The sequence below is a fragment of the Schistocerca americana genome, chromosome X, assembly GCF_021461395.2.
Source record: "Schistocerca americana isolate TAMUIC-IGC-003095 chromosome X, iqSchAmer2.1, whole genome shotgun sequence".
Lineage (NCBI taxonomy): Eukaryota > Metazoa > Arthropoda > Insecta > Orthoptera > Acrididae > Schistocerca > Schistocerca americana.
Genome location: NC_060130.1, coordinates 656,791,918 through 656,810,707, shown reverse-complemented (window position 1 = coordinate 656,810,707; position 18,790 = coordinate 656,791,918). Strand labels below are relative to the sequence as shown.

Here is an 18,790-nt window from a genome sequence, read left to right as displayed (position 1 = left end):
GATGTGCTGGTCCCTGAACTTTCCAGATCTGAATCTGATCAAACACATCTGGGATGTGATTGAAAATGGCACCAGAGCTCCTCGCCCTCTTCCCGGAATTCACGGGAATTAGATGACTTGTGTGTGCAGATGTGATGCCAACTCCTTCCAGTGACCTACCATGCCAAAGGCAGTCATACCAGCTATTAGGTAGGTGGCCACTATGTTCTGGATGATCAGTGTATACGTCAATCTTAATATTGAAGACATACCAAAAGAAACACTAATGCAAAAATCAACAAAACAAAAACCACAACAACCAAAAGTTGAAAACACAAAAACAGGGAGCGGAAACTTCGCTTGACATATGTAGCTCAAATGAAGTATATGATACTATGAACCCACACAATTCTAAAAACCAATACTGCAAATTTCACATGATCTATATAGCTCAAATAAAGCAAACAATACCATGACCAAAAAAACCTAGAAAAATAGCAGTAGTGGAAAATTCACTTAACCTATACAGCTCAACCAAAATTCACTATACTACCAACCCCCAAATACCTATAACTCCAGACCACAATTCACGATACTCACGAATGTAAGCTAATATGAGGGTTGGAACTTAAATAGTGGCAACTATTTATTCACAACCAACACAAAAGAGTTACATGTTTGCACCCGTTACTGTCCTTCAAAGTAGTCAGCAGCGTTGTGTAGAACCCATTGCCAGTGATACGGAAGGCGTAGTATACCGTTAGCAGAGCCTGTTCTGTTGATAGTGAGAATGGAGCAGTCTAAAGTTATGGTCATTCTTGTGTACAACTCAGATGGTGTTATCCTAAAGCATTACGTTCCTCCATGGCAGACCGTCAATGCAAAGTATTACTGTTCGTTTTTGGAACATCACCTGCGACCAGCTTTGCGAAAGAAGCGGCGACACTTTCTGTACAACCCACCCATCATTTTGCATGACAATGCGCAGGCGCATACACCGCAAGCTGTGGCTGCTCTGTCCGGTCGATGGGACTGGGAACTACTGTACCATCCACCATACTCCCCAGACTTAAGCCCTTGTGACTTTGATTTGATTCTGAAGATGAAGGAACCACATTGTGGCATTCGCTTCAGAACTGTTCGAAAGATTTGACAGGCAGTAGACTGCTCCAGTCGCACCAACAATAGAACAGGCTCTGCTAATGGTATACTACGCCTTCCACATCGCTGGCAGTGGGTTCTACACAACGCTGGTGACTACTTTGAAGGAAAGCAACAGGTACAAACACGTAACTCTTTTGTATTGGTTGTGAATAAATAGTTGCCACTATTTAAGTTCCAACCCTCATAATTACGAAGTTCAACTATCAACCCAAACCTCAAAACTATAAACTAGTCCAACATAAATCACGACACTCACAACTCAAAAAAATAATTACACATGTAAACAGACCCACTACAGCCTTACAACACAGACCAAACACAACATGAGAATGAACTTAAAAGCCTCAGTCAGCTGCCAAATCAATCTAGGCTGTTCATATCCCCCCCTCCCCCCCCCCCCCCCCTCTCTCTCTCTCTCTCTCTCTCTCTCTCTCTCTCTCTCTCTCTCTCTCTCTCTCACACACACACACACACACACAAAAATAATTATTTCTAAAACTCGCAGCACACTAACAACACCTCCCCTAAACACTGCCCACCCACCAACTGATAGCCAACCCATATCTTCCCAGAATACTAATCTAAGACAAATGGTTCAAATGACTCTGAGCACTATGGGACTTAACTTCTGGGGTCGTCAGCAGTCCCCTAGAACTTAGAACTACTTAAACATAACTAACCTAAGGACATCACACACATCCATGCCCAAGGCAGGATTCGAACCTGCGACCGTAGCAGTCACGCGGTTCCAGACTGAAGCCCCTAGAACCGCTCGGCCACTGTGGCCGGCAATCTGAGACACATCTACCACTCACACCAGTCTTATGCGCACATAACCAGACAGACAGACAATAATACCAATGATACTTTAGAAAAACAATATACTGTATGGACGGCCTAGATTGCTCAACCCAGGAACCCCTCATAATCGAGCTCCAAATGTTATCACAACAGCACCAAAACATGTTTTGGTCCCTAGTTCAAGAAGCAGGAACTTGTTAACTTCATAAATTCACCACATGGATGACATCTCATACACCCCACGAAGAGGCCTGATAACTGTAGAAATTTCATAGTTGCAGCCACAGCCTCACCCACTGCAGCCAGTAACAAACAACTGTTAAATTTAACTGTCAGATCCGTACCTAGCAACGAACGAAAAACACGCAAAATTAAATTCCTCAAATGATGAAATTTCACATGATCTAACAGGTCCAAAACTGAAGACAAATTGGTAGCCAATAACTAATGAGATTCAAAAACAACTCACTGACAAGCCAACAACAACAACCACAACCTTCAAAAACACCAAATACTACACGGCAAAAAGTACAATGCCACAGAAACATCACCCACAAAGAAATTAGAAACATAAATATCCAACACTACAGTGTGCCACCACTGCCTCCAACAAGCCCTCTGCAAACAAGATCCATTTCAAAGATGCTGCACTTGAATGCCATCACAAAATACAACACAGATACATTAGGGATCAAAGCTGAGGGGTGGTATCGCAAAAATTGGTTGACACATTTGTTAACAGAAGAGTCAGCCAACATATGTTTTCTCATATATATACCTCATAAAAAGACCATGAGGGTAAAATTGGAGAGATTTAAGCTCATATGAAAGCTTACCAACACCCCTTCTTGTACACAATTTGCAATTGGAACAAGAGGGGTCAAGAGTGACAGTGGTCCAGGAAATACCCTACACTATGTGATATATGGATTACAGACAAATATATACATGGTCCAGTCATATTAATGTGACTAGTGCCTGTTTGAAGTCAATGTGCAACGACCACTCACAGACAGTTGCTGGCAGCACTAGCAGCAGAGCTTACACAATGCTTGTTGGGGGATGCAGAAAACAGTGCACATGTTGTAATGTGGAAACAGAGAGATTTATCTGATGTCCAAGAGGACATTATCATTATCTTTTGGGTGTTGAATGGAAGCATTTTCAAAACAGCTAAGTTCTTATACTGTTCCTGTGATTCCGTGGCTAAAGAATACCATGCATGGCAAAATGGCACTATTCAAAACTGGCACCAAGACAACTGTTATGCACACTGCCCCTATATGACATGGGTGAATGACAGCTGTGGAGATGTCTACAGGTGAATAGATGTGCAACTGATTACCCTGATGAACCTAATGGCTACCAAAAGTGTCTCCTCAATGATTGATGCCTGGTTCATGCACCTATGCTGACTGCTGTGCATCAATGACAAACCCTGTAATTTGCAAGCCAATAATGCAACTGGACGTCCACTGAGTGGCAACAAGTGGCCTTTCAAGGTGAAACATATTTTATGCTCCATCGGACAGATGGCCATTGGCATGTACTGCATGAAATGTCTGAAAGTAAACACCCTGCAACAGTCGACGGAAGGGTCCAATCTGGAGGAGGCAGCATTATGGTCTGGGGAATGTTTTGGGGCATTCCCAGGGTGATCGCTTCATTCTGCAAGGCACAATGGATCAACAGAATTATGCCCCTTTCCTTGAGGACCATTCCACCCCTACATGCAGTTTGTGTTTCCTCAGCATGATGGCATTTACCAGAAGGACAATGTATCATATTGCAGCTCTCAGTCTACATGTATGGTTAGAAAAGCACCAGGATGAGTTTACCATACTCCCCCAGCAAACAAACTTCCTAGATATAAGCCCAATCAAGGAACTGCGAGACCACCTCAATCGGGCTGTATGCACCACAGATCATCAAATGAGCTACTGCAGCTGGCCATGGTGCTAGAGTCGGCATGGCTCCACATCCCTGTTAGTACCTTACAGAACCTCATTAGCTATCTTCCTGCACATCTCACAGTGGTCAGTGGTGCAAAAGGTGGTTGGTTACGCTTTTGAAAGGGTGGTCACATTAATGTGACTAAAGAGTGTAGTAAAAACACTTTATAAGCGCATGCAATCAATGAGAGTTCAGCATCTTAGCTTATACATTAAAATGACATGAATCCTACCTACATCTTTTACGGTGATATCTGGTTAAGTTTTGTGCCTCAAACAGCAGTGGAAACTACTGCAGAAGTGTTCGAGTTGATTCACAGTTTCTAGGACTATTTGGAGTGAATGTATTATTTTCTAGAGAATAATACAAAACCTGGTCTATTGTTGAATTCTTGGCGACAAAGCTAATTACTGTCACGGAACAAATGCCATGATTATATGGCATAGTAAAATTTGTGACAAACAAATACCCTTTTTTCCTATTCTTTGTAGTTAGTGCAGATTTGAGTCCGATGATGTTAGGGTAGGACTAAAATATGCAATTATTTAACTGTGAACACAGATTTTTAAATGAAAAATGGTCACGTTATTATTGTCTCCAATGAAGTGTATTTGTGTCCGATATTTCATTATCAACCCAGATACCAACTACTGCGTAGTCCCAAAGCTGACGACATACAGAGGTTTGGGTCTGGCCGTGAGTCGTGCACGGATAGCCAAATGGTAAGGCGGCCGCTCGCGATAAGTGGGAAATCCGGGTTTGAGTCCCGGTCCAGCACAGATTTTCATTGTTGTCATTCCATTCTACAGCTGATGGTAGTCTACATCTACATCTACATCTACATACATACATACTCCGCAATCCACTATACGGTGCGTGGTGGCAGAGGGTACCTCGTACCACAACTATCATCTTCTCTCCCTGTTCCACTCCCAAACAGAACGAGGGAAAAATGACTGCCTATATGCCTCTGTACGAGCCCAAATCTCTCTTATCTTATCTTTGTGGTCTTTCTGCGAAATGTAAGTTGGCGGCAGTAAAATTATACTGCAGTCAGCCTCAAATGCTGGTTCTCTAAATTTCCTCAGTAGCGATTCACGAAAAGAACGCCTCCTTTCCTCTAGAGACTCCCACCCGAGTTCCTGAAGCATTTCCGTAACACTCGTGTGATGATCAAATCTACCAGTAACAAATCTAGCAGCCCGCCTCTGAATTGCTTCTATGTCCTCCCTCAATCCAATCCAACCTGATAGGGATCCCAAACGCTCAAGCAGTACTCAAGAATAGGTCGTATTGGTGTTTTATAAGTGGTCTCCTTTACAGATGAACCACATCTTCCCAAAATTCTACCAATGAACCGAAGACGACTATCCGCCTTCCCCACAACTGCCATTACATGCTTGTCCCACTTCATATCGCTCTGCAATGTTACGCCCAAATATTTAATCGACGTGACTGTGTCAAGCGCTACATTACTTATTCGCAACTGTGAATTCATTTGAACAGCTAGAAAAGTTGTATCTTCTTTGAATAGTTTCTATAGTTAACGACAAATGGAAGTCATAACAGAAACAGTGCAGACATATTGCATACTTTCAGAAGAGGCAATCACTATATGTTTCTGTGCCATTCAAATTAATTTAATTTTATTTATTTAGCAAGTTCTATGGGTCCATGCAAGCCAGTCTACTTCATAGCTTACAGAATGTTCACTGGAAAAATTATAAAAAAGTATTACTAAAACAGAAAAAACATTATGACAGAGTATAAGAATAAATAAAACATTACAGAAAGAATTTTTCAACTACTGTGAGGAAGCCCTTACAAAAGAGGAGTGTGCCACAAGGAAATCTTCCAACTTAAGTCTTCTGACTGACCTTTTTTTTTACCCCCCCCCCCCCCCCCAGTTGTGCTGGAAGTGTACTGAAAATAAAACCTGTGGTAAAACTTTACAAAGGGCTGTCAGCTGTCAGTAAAGTTTAGCTATATCTGTTGACTAGTGCATACTGTACAATACTCAAGAAAGTTTAATCCAGGTGAAAATCGTTTTTCCATTTGGTGTTCATGAAATGAATACTGCAGTTTGTTCTGTGTGAGCCAACACTGGCAATAACATATCTCATGATGGAGTATATGTACAGGGATAGCAGAATTAGGATTCCATGACGCCAGAACAACGGCCTACTTGAAGAATGCTAATTGACACTGCATGTCTACTTGACCATTCTTTCGTGGGATAAGAAACTTCTTAATGAGAGTACAGAGTTCCCCCAAAATATGGTACCATAGGACATAACACAGTGAAAGTAAGTAAAGTAAACAAACCTTTAAGTTTCAGTGCCACCTAAAATTCACTGCAAAGACAATAAACACATGTCGATATTTGTATGACAAGTCATGGGAGCATTCATGGGATTACAGAAGCATCCAATTCAACCGGTCTGCTTAGACCTATGACATCATCAATATGGCAGAAATGACCATTCTCAGCATCTCCAATAAGGCACCTAAAACGCCAATACCTAAACATGACAACAAACAATAAAATACATAGAAATACAACAATAACATCTCCCTCCAAAAATATAGTCAAACTAACAGGACAAATGAGACAAACTAGGGGTTTTAGGGTGGGGACAAGCTAAATGTAAACATATAAATACGCACACCATGATCCCAAACCACACAAAACGATGAAAAACAACTCCAAATTCCCACATTCTGCTATACTCACAAAATCCACAGGAATCAGTCACTTCCCTTCACCTACATAGGTCAACCGCAATTGTCGATACCACAAAATAAAAACCTACAACTACAAAAATTAGAATCAGACTGCAACTATTGATACCACGAAACCAATACATAAAACAACAAAAACTGGAACCAGACACTTCTCTTAACTTATATAAGTCAATCACAGCAGACAATACCGAAAACCAAACACCTACAACTGCGATAAATGAAACCAAACCCACAACACATCAAAATCCCCAACTCGGGAACAGTAGACCCAAAAAAATGACTATTTACGACAAATTCCGGCCCTCAGCACTAGGTTAGCCACCTCTCTCCCTACACACACACGCACGCACACACACACACACACACACACACACACACACACACACACACACACACACACAAACAAAAAAAAACAAAAATATCCAGAGGACACCATCAACCATAAGACGACATCTACAAAAACAACCAACTCGTAAATTAAATTTTGCGCAGTAATGATGTCACGGGTCAAAGCAGACAGGTGGGATGGGATGCCTCCGGTGACCCGTATTCATTCCATGCAATCCCTCTCCTGTCCTACTTCTTATGTTTAAACGAGCTACATCTCTTCATTTGCTTAGCTTATGAAATCATGGTGGATAGTGTGCCAGAACGATCAAGAATCAGTTGTACAGTTGATACACTCTGTCACACAGATAAAGTTCAGTGATCCTGTGCACTTACTACGTGACAATAATTTTTCTGTCGCACTTTACACAGGAAGCTCATGGTGTCATTTGCAAGAGAGTGATTAGAAAACTTCAAAAAGCAGTAACAGTACAATATCCTGAGACAGTAAAACTGCTGGCCATCAGAACTGCAATACAAGGAAGGATAGCAGATAACTAAATTTTACTTGTGTGTATACAACGTACTGTAGTAGGAAGGTAACATAATTAATTTTCTGGGAGTTTGAGGGTATATAAAGTGGGACATTTAGTACACAGAGCTGCAACCTCTGGAAGTAACAACAGCTCTAACTCGGCTGGTCATCATGTTGAGCTGACCTTTGATGACAGATATTCAAAGACAAATACATGTACATCGTTCCACGCTGCTTGCACTATATGTCAGACTTCATTAATCATAATGGCTGCCAAGTGGTGGCCTGGGAGTGTCTCAGTAGCCAATGAACATATGTTTTCAATGGGTGAGGGATCTGAGATACAGGCCGACCAGGTGTATGAATGTAGGTGGGCAACATATGATCTTCTGTTATAATGTCGAAAGGTAATGTCATAGAGGCCTCAAAGATAGAGTACAGCCATAAGTACTAATGTGTATCATAACACTTGCCCCCAAGTTACTGGATATCTGAACCAGAGGCCATTGTGTTTTGCACCCAATGACACCCCATACCATAACACCAGGTATTAGATCGACATACTGATGATGAATACAGTCTGGCAAGATCAGTTTTCTTTGGTGCTCCCACACATTGATATGTCCATCATGACGATGTATCATGGGACTCGTCTGAAAAGCTATGGTGCCACTCCCGTCTCCAGTGTTGCTGCATCAAGATTAGCTGCAACAATGGTACACTACTGGCTATTAAAATTGCTACACAAAGAAGAAATGCAGATGATAAACGGGTATTCATTGGACAAATATATTATACTACAACTGACATGTGATTACATTTTCACGCAATTTGGGTGCATAGATCCTGAGAAATAGGTACCCAGAACAACCACCTCCAGCAATCATAACGGCCTTGATAAACCTGGGAATTGAGTCAAACAGAGCTTGGATTGCGTGTACAGGTACAGCTGCCCATGCAGCTTCAACACAATACCACAGCTCATCAAGAGTAGTGACTGGCATGTTGTGACGATCCAGTTGCTCGGCCACCATTGACCAGATGTTTTCAATTGGTGAGAGATCTGGAGAATGTGCTGGCCAGGGCAGCAGTCAAACATTTTCTGTATCCAGAAAGGCCCGTACAGGACCTGCAACATGTGGTCCTGCATTATCCTGCTGAAATGTAGGGTTTCACAGGGATCGAATGAAGGGTAGAGCCACGGGTCATAACACATCTGAAATGTAGCGTCCACTGTTCAAAGTGCCGTCAATGCGAACAAGAGGTGATAGAGACGTGTAACCAATGGCACCATATACGATCATGCCGGGTGATATGCCAGTATGGCGATGACGAATACACGCTTCCAATGTGCGTTCACTGCGATGTCGCCAAACACTGATGCAACCATCATGATGCTGTAAACAGAAGCTGGATTCATCCAAAAAAATGACATTTTGCCATTCGTGCACTCAGGTTCGTCATTGAGTACACCATCGTAGGCGGTCCTGTCTGTGATGCAGCGTCAAGGGTAACTGCAGCCATGGTCTCTGAGCTGATAGTCCATACTGCTGCAAAAGTTGTCGAACTGTTCATGCAGATGGTTGTTGTCTTGCAAACGTTCCCATCTGTTGACTCAGGGATAGAGACGTGGCTCCACGATCCGTTACAGCCATGTGGACAAGATGCCTGTCATCTCAACTGCTAGTGATACAAGGCCATTGGGATCCAGCACAGCGTTCCGTATTACCCTCCTGAACCCGCCGATTCCATATTCTGCTAACAGTCATTGAATCTCAACCAACGCGAGCAGCAATGTCGCGATACGATAAACCGCAATCGCGATAGGCTACAATCCTACCTTTATCAAAGTCATAAACGTGATGGTACGCATTTCTCCTCCTTACACGAGGCATCACAAGTTCTACGTTTCACCAGGCCATGCCGGTCAACTGCTGTTTGTGTGTGAGAAATCGGTTGGAAACTTTCCTCATGTCAGCACGTTGTAGGTATCGCCACCGGCGCCAACCTTGTGTGAATGCTCTGAAAAGCTAATCATTTGCATATCACTGCATCTTCTTCCTGTCGGTTAAATTTCACGCCTGTAGCATGTCATATTCGTGGTGTAGCAATTTTAATGGCCAGTAGTGTAGTTGTGCTGACAGTCTGCAGGGCTCCAGATGTCTTAGCAGTGACCATGTAAATAAGTGTCTTGCTGCGAACAAGCCCATTTCCAGGCTTAAAGTATGTGTAGAGGCTGTATGATTCTGCATGACAAGTGAAGAATATGCCTGTCCTTTCAGGAGCTAGGAATGTGTACCTGTTAAGATGCTACATAGCATTGAGTATGGCCCTCCTTAAGCCGTCAATTCCATATCGGTCCAACAGTTGTAGGATTCTAACCAACTTAACTGCATCACAGAACAATAAAAGAACTTTTGATATGCCACGATTATACAGTTGTCAAATTATAACGTGCCGGTAGATGTTTCTCCTTCTTGCAAGAAGCACAACACGATCTTCCTGAGAAACAACATTTGAACGTGATTCTGAAAGAGAAACTCAATGTGTAATGTTTCCTTATATACAGAATGTAAATGGCATTACTTCTACCTATTTTGTGTGGTTGTCACGAAATGCTAATCATTTGCATGTCCAAGCATGTGGCACATTTCATACCAACTTGACATTTGTTCAATGCCGTCTTTACATGTTGAAATTCTAGTGGTACAGTGTATTTATAATTTACGTATCCACTGACTATTCAATAAAAACCTATAGCTGGAATCTTCTACAGCTTACTAAAGGTAATCATTACATTCTATTGAAGAGTTTATTAATGTTTGACTGTAGGTCTACATACTGAAGAAAACTTAAAGGGGAAAAACTACAGAGTTAACAGCTAAAATATTTAGGTTAGATTACTTTTGCATAACAATAATAATATTCTAGGTTGTGGTAACAGAAATGAGCATGTCCACCTATTTTCATTAATTTATGAAGGCAATATTTAGTGCTGACTGCACAGACAGGTAAAAAATATTCATTAAATAACAAAGAAAAATACTACGACAAAAACACAGCAGTGAATCACAATACGAATTAAGGTCTAATGCAGAACTATATCTGGAAGTTGATACGGTAACTGATGTAATGAGAAAAAGAAGATTAAAATTATATGGGCACACATCCAGGATGAATAATGACAGAATAAGAAAAAGGGTCTTTGACTTACTAAACAATTACAACTTCAAAATCACATGGCTGAGAGAAGTAGGAAGAGATATAGAAAGTGCAGGAGTTAACTTGGACAAAATAACAAACAGAACGTTTTTTAAAGAACCAATAGAAAAGAGTGGCTTTCAGGACAGCAAAAGGGAAGAACTGGGAGAAAGTGCACAAAAGATGAGAAGGAAACTACATATGACAACAAAGAAACAGAAACAATGTTGATTTGTCGAACACTACAAAAGGGTTACTCAACCCGAAATAAAATAAAACTAGAATTGTTTGTGATGTCTATAGATCATGGAGGACCCTATATTGGTAACTGGAGCACCAACCAACAGTTTCAGCAATTCGTTTGAGCTTGCGAGTAAGAGAGATGTCGCATTCAAAACTGCAGTATTAAGAAGAAGAATAATGGTCTCCGCTATTCTCTAACAAATCTAACTTTGACATAAGGTTGGTGCGCTAGTGACTGAAATAAAGAGGTATAAAACTTCCGAACAATGTGTCCAAGAATACGAAGCGTGTGTCTGACAGCAGTAGTATTCTCAAATACAGATTATTATTAAAGTTATTTCTTCTTGACAACACGTATGCCGCAAAATAAATGTTGAATACAAACAAGTATGTTGTTACAAACCTGTAAACAGTCATAAGTAGCGACATAAATAGGTCTTTAAAGACGGGCGTTTAACTTTTGTTCAATTGACACAGTCCACATCAGAACGTTTATCGTGAATACATGTGAAACACACAAACAGTAACTAAACTACACGAAGTACCTCGTTCTTGCGCAATTTTTTCAGCGGTATCTCCTTAATATCCAAATTTTCCTTGAATTCACGAAGAACTGCTGCCTTTACAGATTTAAATCTAGCACTAGTTGCTAGATCAGAGTTTGTAACTTTCCCGAACAAACGAAACTGATTGAAAATAATGCTAATGCCTTTTCTGTTTACAGCTGACATTTCGAAAAAGTTTTCTTCTGGCACAACTGTCGATAAATTAAAAAGATGGCATTGTAAACAACACACCCACACTCAATTTCAAAACATATTAAACCAAAACAAAGATATTCCATATGAACTGACCCAGGGAACTCTTCAGGTACCAAGATGCATCTCACCAAAGACTGGCTGTGCATTACAGATTGGCTATCCGACAAATTAAGTAATAGTCATCAAATAGCCTATAAAGCTGGTATCTTGTATGTTTTCACATTACATCACTTCATTTTATTGACATTATATCCCTCGCTTATATCTTAATAAAATCCATGAATGCTTCTTATATGGTGCTACACATCCTTCTTCAGGAATTATCTTCTAAATAGATGCCGGTAATATACGAAATAGACGCTTGAGGATAGCGTAACTGTTACTAGTTGCTAAGAATCGGAGTGTAAGTGCTAGCCTCTTTCCTGCTGATATGGCTTGTCGATAATTTGTGTCTTGCTTTGAAATCATCAGGTCATCTGCAGCAAGAATGGGTGAAAATAGTCAGCTGACATGTGAGTGAAGCTTTCGCTATGGCTACAGCTGCAAATCACTCATCAGTGCCGAAGCATCCCCCATTTCACCCTCTCGCAAAAGTTCACAATTTTTTCGATGTCTACGCCACTTTGCTTCAGAGTACTTGCTACACAAAATAGAACAAACTGAACGCCTCTGTTTCTCATCGCGACCATAATGCGCTGCGTGGAATGAATTAAACGACATTTTCGCACTCAGGGCACCACGTGATTGTGTCTTATTAGTTTCATAATCTAAAAAAGCCTTTGATATACACATACGTTGATTGAAATATTTTATCATTTTTGGAACCTCATTGGCCTTCACGAGGAAAACAAACCAGATGTCCTAACGTAAAAGAATTTGCTTGCGTGCACAGCAACCGTTGAATGATCAGATTGAAGAAAGGACAGCAGTCAGTCGCAAAATCTGTAATTTATGGCAGATATGGATTTCTTCAATTTGGTAGAATAATTGGTCTTTTAAACAGGAATTACACTGCAAATGCACAGGCGAGTTTTCAGCTGCAATGCAAATGGTCTCGTAAACAGTTTGAAAACAGATGCAAGATTGGCAGCCTCTTCAAAACGTTTGGCAAACTATCCTTGAAATTCTTTCAAGGCCACAATGAATTCTTCAGAACTCACGTATTCTTAAACGACAGTGAGCTTAGGGAAATGGACTTTGTTTTTTTTATCAGGCGATTTCCTTTTAAATGCGTCCCCATAAAATCGGAAAAAATTGTTTCTCACCTTGCTGTGCCTTACTATGGGCTTATTGACGGTGTCAGTATAGAGGCAGGGATTAGTGATCACGATGCCATAGCGACGACGGTCATTTAATCAATCGATATCGCCCATTCGCCCTCCGAATGGGTAGGCGGCCACTACTTCAGCAGGGTCTGAGCAGCTCACGGGTGCAGGAGTTCCAACGTTAGGCATGTTATGGAGACTCTTAGAGAAATAGCGTTCAGTACTGGAAAGAAAGTCAATGTTCACTTGGTATATCTACCAGAGGACCTCATCGGAGATGTTGAGGAGACCTTGCCTGCGGGTGTCGAGTATGCAGAATGTAGTCTTCTGCAAGTTGTGGCTCACAACAGTACCAGTGGTGCCTGTCGCTTGAGTTCTGAGGCTAACCTCATTTCACCCCAGCGGCTATCGGATATGGTGAAAGGCTGCTAGCCTGGCTCATGGGGTGCAAGCAAACCTCGCAACTGGCAGCATTGTTCTCAGGATTGATTGGGGTCATCTGGTTTGGAGCCAAGTGGAGGGCCTCAATCAAGGGCTTTGTCGATCCTGTGATGGTCTTGGATGTAGACTTCTGATCTGTGTTATCATGTGGGAAGTAGTAGTACTCCCCTTCATAGGTCAGTGGTGTACTACACAAAGAAAGTAGCTATTTGAGTATCAGTGTGTTTGCATTGTGCACTTTTTTTTTCTTTTTTCTTTTAGTCTATCTATGCAGTAGTTTGAAGTGTTCTGAGGATCACTTCCCAGTCGACACACAGATAGCGGAATCATACTGTGTTCAGAGCAAGGACATTTCGGCTATCAAAATTTCATCGGTAATTTGTTGAAGTATTCATAACACAATTCCAGAAATTACTACCCTCCATGAAATAAGTCACACTCAAATTATTCTCAAGACCAAGAGCTGGCTGAAACCCAAAGTAGAAAGCTCTGAAACACTTAGCGAGACATGGGACATCTGTCGAAAAGACAAATTTGACGCAGTAGGAGGAGTTTTCATTGCAGTCGATATTGTCTCCATTGAGGTCGAATATGTGTGCGATTGTGAATGTACTTGGACGCATGTAGGTGAAATCAAATTGACTGTTGGCTGTTTTTACACGCCACCCGATTCCGCCACGACAGTTTTAGAGTCATTAAAAGAAGGTTTACGCTCTTTTAGCCTGGAAATACCCAGATCATGCAATATTAGTTCGAGGCGACTTTATAAACTATACACAGGAAACGGCTACACGGGTAACGGAGGCTGTGTGTTGGGGACTGGGCATATTTTTTTTTTTTTTTTTTAGATTAAAGGGTACCGAGAAAAAATAAAAAGATGTCAGTCTGAAAGGGTGTAAGGCAAAAACAGGAAGCTAAGCCCAACAATACTCAGTAGTATTGATGCAAACTGTCGCCGCTGTGTTGAGAAAAAACCAGAGCTCCAAGTGCTAATAGAAAGCACTGAAGCTCAAATCGGTATAGGTACAGAAAGCTGGAAATAAGTTGAGATGAAATTTTTTCAAAGGACCTAACTGTGTTCAGAAGGGATAAAGAAAATACAGCTGGTGGTGGAGTTTTATTACTGTCAGAAGCAGTTTACCTCATAGTGAAACTGAAGTAGATAGTTCCTGCGAGTTAGAATGGGTAAGAGCTGTACTTGACATGCAGAACATATTAAAGACTAGTTCCTTTTATCGATCGCCTTACTCAGATGATTTAGTTGCTGAACAGTTCAAAGAAAACATGAGTCTTATTTCAAATACGTACCTCACACTTATGGTTATAGTTTGTGATGATTTCAATATACTCTCGACATTTTGGCAAAAAGACATGTTTAAGGCTGAAGATAGGCATAAAACTGCGTCCGAAATAGTATTGAATGCTTTCTCAGAATACTATTTTGAACAATTAGTTCAGGAGCCCGCTCGAAGTAAAATGCTTGCGGAAACATACTTGACCTCTTAGCAACAAATTATCCAGAGCAAATGGGGAACACCCTGACAGATATAGGGATACCACAAAGCAGTTGTGGCGTGACGGTATACCGTAACATACAAGCCCATAAAAAAAACGCAAAATGCAACAGATAAAAATTCACTTGACGCTTTTCTAAGATACAGTTTCCACCCCCTCCGATCTGACAATGTAGCCGTAACCAGCTGTGATTTAAATTCAAAGAAATAGTACCAACGACAATTGAGAGATATGTACAACATAAACTGATAAGTGATGATAATGATCCCATATGATACACAAAACATGTCTGAACACTGTTGCACAAGCAACGAGAAAATCGTGCCAAATTTAAAATAACGCAAAATCCTCAAGATTGCCGAAGTTTTACAAAAGCTCGAAATTTAGCGTGAACTTCAATGAGAAAGGCTTTTAATAGTTTCCACAACGGAACTCTTAAGTCGAAATCTGGCAGAAAACTCAAAGAGATTCTGGTCAGATGTAAAGCCCACCAGCAGCAAGACGCAACCAACACTTTCACTGTGCGACAACAATGGTGACGCCGCTGATGACAGTGCTACTAAAGCAGAGCTACTAAACACGGTTCTCCGAAATTCCTTCGCCAAAGACGACGAAGTAAATATTCCACAATTAGAATCAAGAACAACTGCCAATATGAGTGACATAGAAGTAGATGTCCTCGGTGTAGCGAATCAGTTTAAATAACTTAATAAAGGCGATGCTTCTGGTCCAGATTGTATACCAGTCAGGTTCGTTTCAGAGTATGCCGCTAAAAAAGCTCCACACTTAGCAATCATATGCAACTACCTTAAAGACTGGGAAGTTGCGCAGGTCACACCAATACCCAAAAAAGGAAATATTGGTAATCCATTGAATTACAGACCCCTACCACTAACATCATTTTGCAGTAGGATTTTTGAACATATACTGATTTCAACTATTATGGATTACTTCAAGAAAACGATTTCTTGACAAACAGCCAACATGGATTCAGGAAATAGTGTCCTCGAGAAACACGACTAGTTCTTTATTTCCACGAAGTAATGAGGTCTGTTGACAGAGGATGTCAAATTGATTCCGTATTTCTATATTTCCGAAGGCTTTTGACACTGTTCTTCACAATGGACGTGTAATAAACTTGCGTGCTTATGAATTATCGTCTCAATTGTGTGACTGCATTCGTGATTTCCTGTCAAAAATGTCACAGTTCATAGTAACTGATGAAAAATCATCGCGTGAAACAGAAGTAATATCTGGCGTTTCCAAAGGAAGTGTAATAGTCTCTCTGCTGTCCGTAATCTACATAAACAACATAGGAGACAATCTGAGCAGGCTTGTTGGCTTGTTTGCAGATGACGCACTCATTCTCCCTCTTGTACAGTCATCAGAAGATCAAAACCAATTACAAAGTGATTTAGACAAGATATCTGTCTATTACGAATAGTAGCACAAGCACTCCGTCTTCAGGTCACAAGTGGCCCTTCGTGGCCGTCCGACCGCCATGTCATCCTCAGCTGAGGATGCAGATAGGAGGGGCCTGGGTAGAATGCCTGTTAACACAAATGGACTGAGCAGGAAGATTGATGTAATATGAGCACTCGGTCACAGGCTTGCAGAATGACAGACGGTACAGGAACTGATGCAGACTCTGAGCTATTCAAAACATGGCTGCAATTCATTGTTCACTATGACTTTTTATGTAAGACAACCAGGCTTGGGCCACATATCATAGTGTCTGCTGCACTGTGAGATTGAAGCACATGACCATAGTTACCAGGACACAGACAATGCAGGACAATGGGTTGTAGAGCAACTGAATGTTATCAGTGGAGAACATAGAAACTGGATGTGGACCAGTATGTGAGAAACTGTGTATCATGTGCAGACTTGAGTCATCAGCTAATGCCATTTCAGGCGGTACGAGAGGCAACCAAACCATTTGAAATGATTGGGTTAGACATCCTAGGACTGTTTTGACAGAAACCAGCTTGTAACTGCTATGTTCTGGCATATATAAAATTTTGTGTAACGTATTACAATGGTCACCATTCCAAATGAGAAAGCAAATATAGTAGCACAGGTGATTACAAACAGTTGGTTGTTGAAGTTTGACATCCCTGAAATGACAATCACCAATTGGGGCACCAACTTCATGTCAGAGTTAACAAAACAACTGTGTCACCTGCTACATATCAAAAAGCTATGAACTACTCCATTGCACACACAGGCTAATGGGAAGACTGAATAAATCCATAAAATGATTGGGAAGACGCTGAGCTATTATGTCAATAGTCACCATAATGACTGGGAAGTTTGCTGTTCGTATGTAATGGCTGCATAGAATTCAAAGCTAAATGATAGCACTAGTCGTTTTCCATATGGGGTAGTGTATGGAAAGCAGATGCCATCACTGTTTGAAGTTATTAAACCTAAGGTAGGAAAAAATAGGGAGCCCATATGGGACTTCGCAAGAACACTAAACGATGTGTGGAAGTGAATGCAGGTGAACACTACGAAACTTGAGTGCCAGGGAAAATGGGAAATTATAGTGGTGAACTGTCAGGGTATAGGGCTGGCCAGTGGGTGATGGCTCTGAGCACTATGGGACTTAACATCCATGGTCATCAGTCCCCTAGAACTTAGAACTACTTAAACCTAACTAACCTAAGGACATCACAAACATCCTTGCCCGAGGCAGGATTCGAACCTGCGACCGTAGCGGTCACGCGGTTCCAGACTGAAGCGCCTAGAACCCCACGGCCACACCGGCCGGCGCCAGTGGGTGATGTTATCAAACCTGTATACACCACAGGATAAAGTGAAGAAATCTGTTATGCAATATCAGGGGCCACATCAAGTTGTGTAATGATGTCACTGGTAAATGTTAAATTTCAGTTGCCAATATGGACAACCATTGTCCACATGGGGTGCATTCGTACTCCAGATACCTTACCACAGGTACCAGTGCCACTACCTGGGAAGAAGATAGGGGGCAAAGATGGGAGTAAGGTTACAAAAACGCACATGCAGGTCACATGGAAGATGCCATACACACTGAGATCACACAATCACATAGGTAGGTTACCATATGGTTTTTGAGCGTAATTATTTTTGTGATTAATTATGTACTGTTGTATTCTACTGCTGTATAGGCAGGTGGAAATAGAGAACCATCAGTTAGCACTCACAGTCGAATAACACAGCTCTTTACTTAGTACTGTATAGCCCCCGACTGCTATGACTGACGACACACACGGAATTATTTACACAAATATAATATTTACACAAATATAATTCTTGACTGCCCAAGTAAACAAGGAAACTGCCAAAGACACTAAGCTGTGTGATATGGCAAGTCTGTAGACCTTGCACTTTAATTGTTCTTAGTATAGTTGCTACAAGCACTATCTGTTAGACACAACTAAACACTGTGAGTATAGAAGTCTGACATAAGCTCGCCAGAGCGATGATGCGACGATTCTGTCCCCTGGAAGTCAAAGTAGAACTCTAAATGTACTCCACAAGAACTCAAGACATAACTGCTACGGTTGTCCATTGTGGCTGTTTTTCATAAGCACTGCACTGCAGTGGTGCCTCGAAACTCCCGGGAGGCATGGCCCAAGCCTCGTCTGGACTGGTGCTGCTGGTGGTGATGTATGGACATGCACCATTTTTGCAGTGATCGACTGCTGGTGTGACATTACCAGTAATCGGCGGTGTGACAATACCAATAATCGGCGACACTATGTAGGAAATGAGGAGTCATTGGTAAATGGTGTGGAAGGTTACGATGTTTCATTTTCCTTGTTTTCCAGGGAATATTGTTTGTCAATATGGGCAGATTTGTGTCATTTATTTCG

The 18,790-nt window shown here is 41.4% G+C and overlaps 1 protein-coding gene across 1 annotated transcript in view; it reads right to left on the bottom strand.

Moving 5' to 3' along the window:
* LOC124555272 (quinone oxidoreductase-like protein 2 homolog) overlaps window positions 1-11,760 on the bottom strand; it is a 45,121-nt gene extending 33,361 nt beyond the window's left edge. Inside the window, exon 1 of the mRNA XM_047129142.1 lies at window positions 11,494-11,760. Within this exon, the coding sequence (XP_046985098.1) occupies window positions 11,494-11,679 (186 nt within the window). The 5' untranslated portion in view covers window positions 11,680-11,760. The remainder of the gene's footprint in view (window positions 1-11,493) is intronic.
* Between the last annotated feature and the right edge of the window lie 7,030 nt (window positions 11,761-18,790).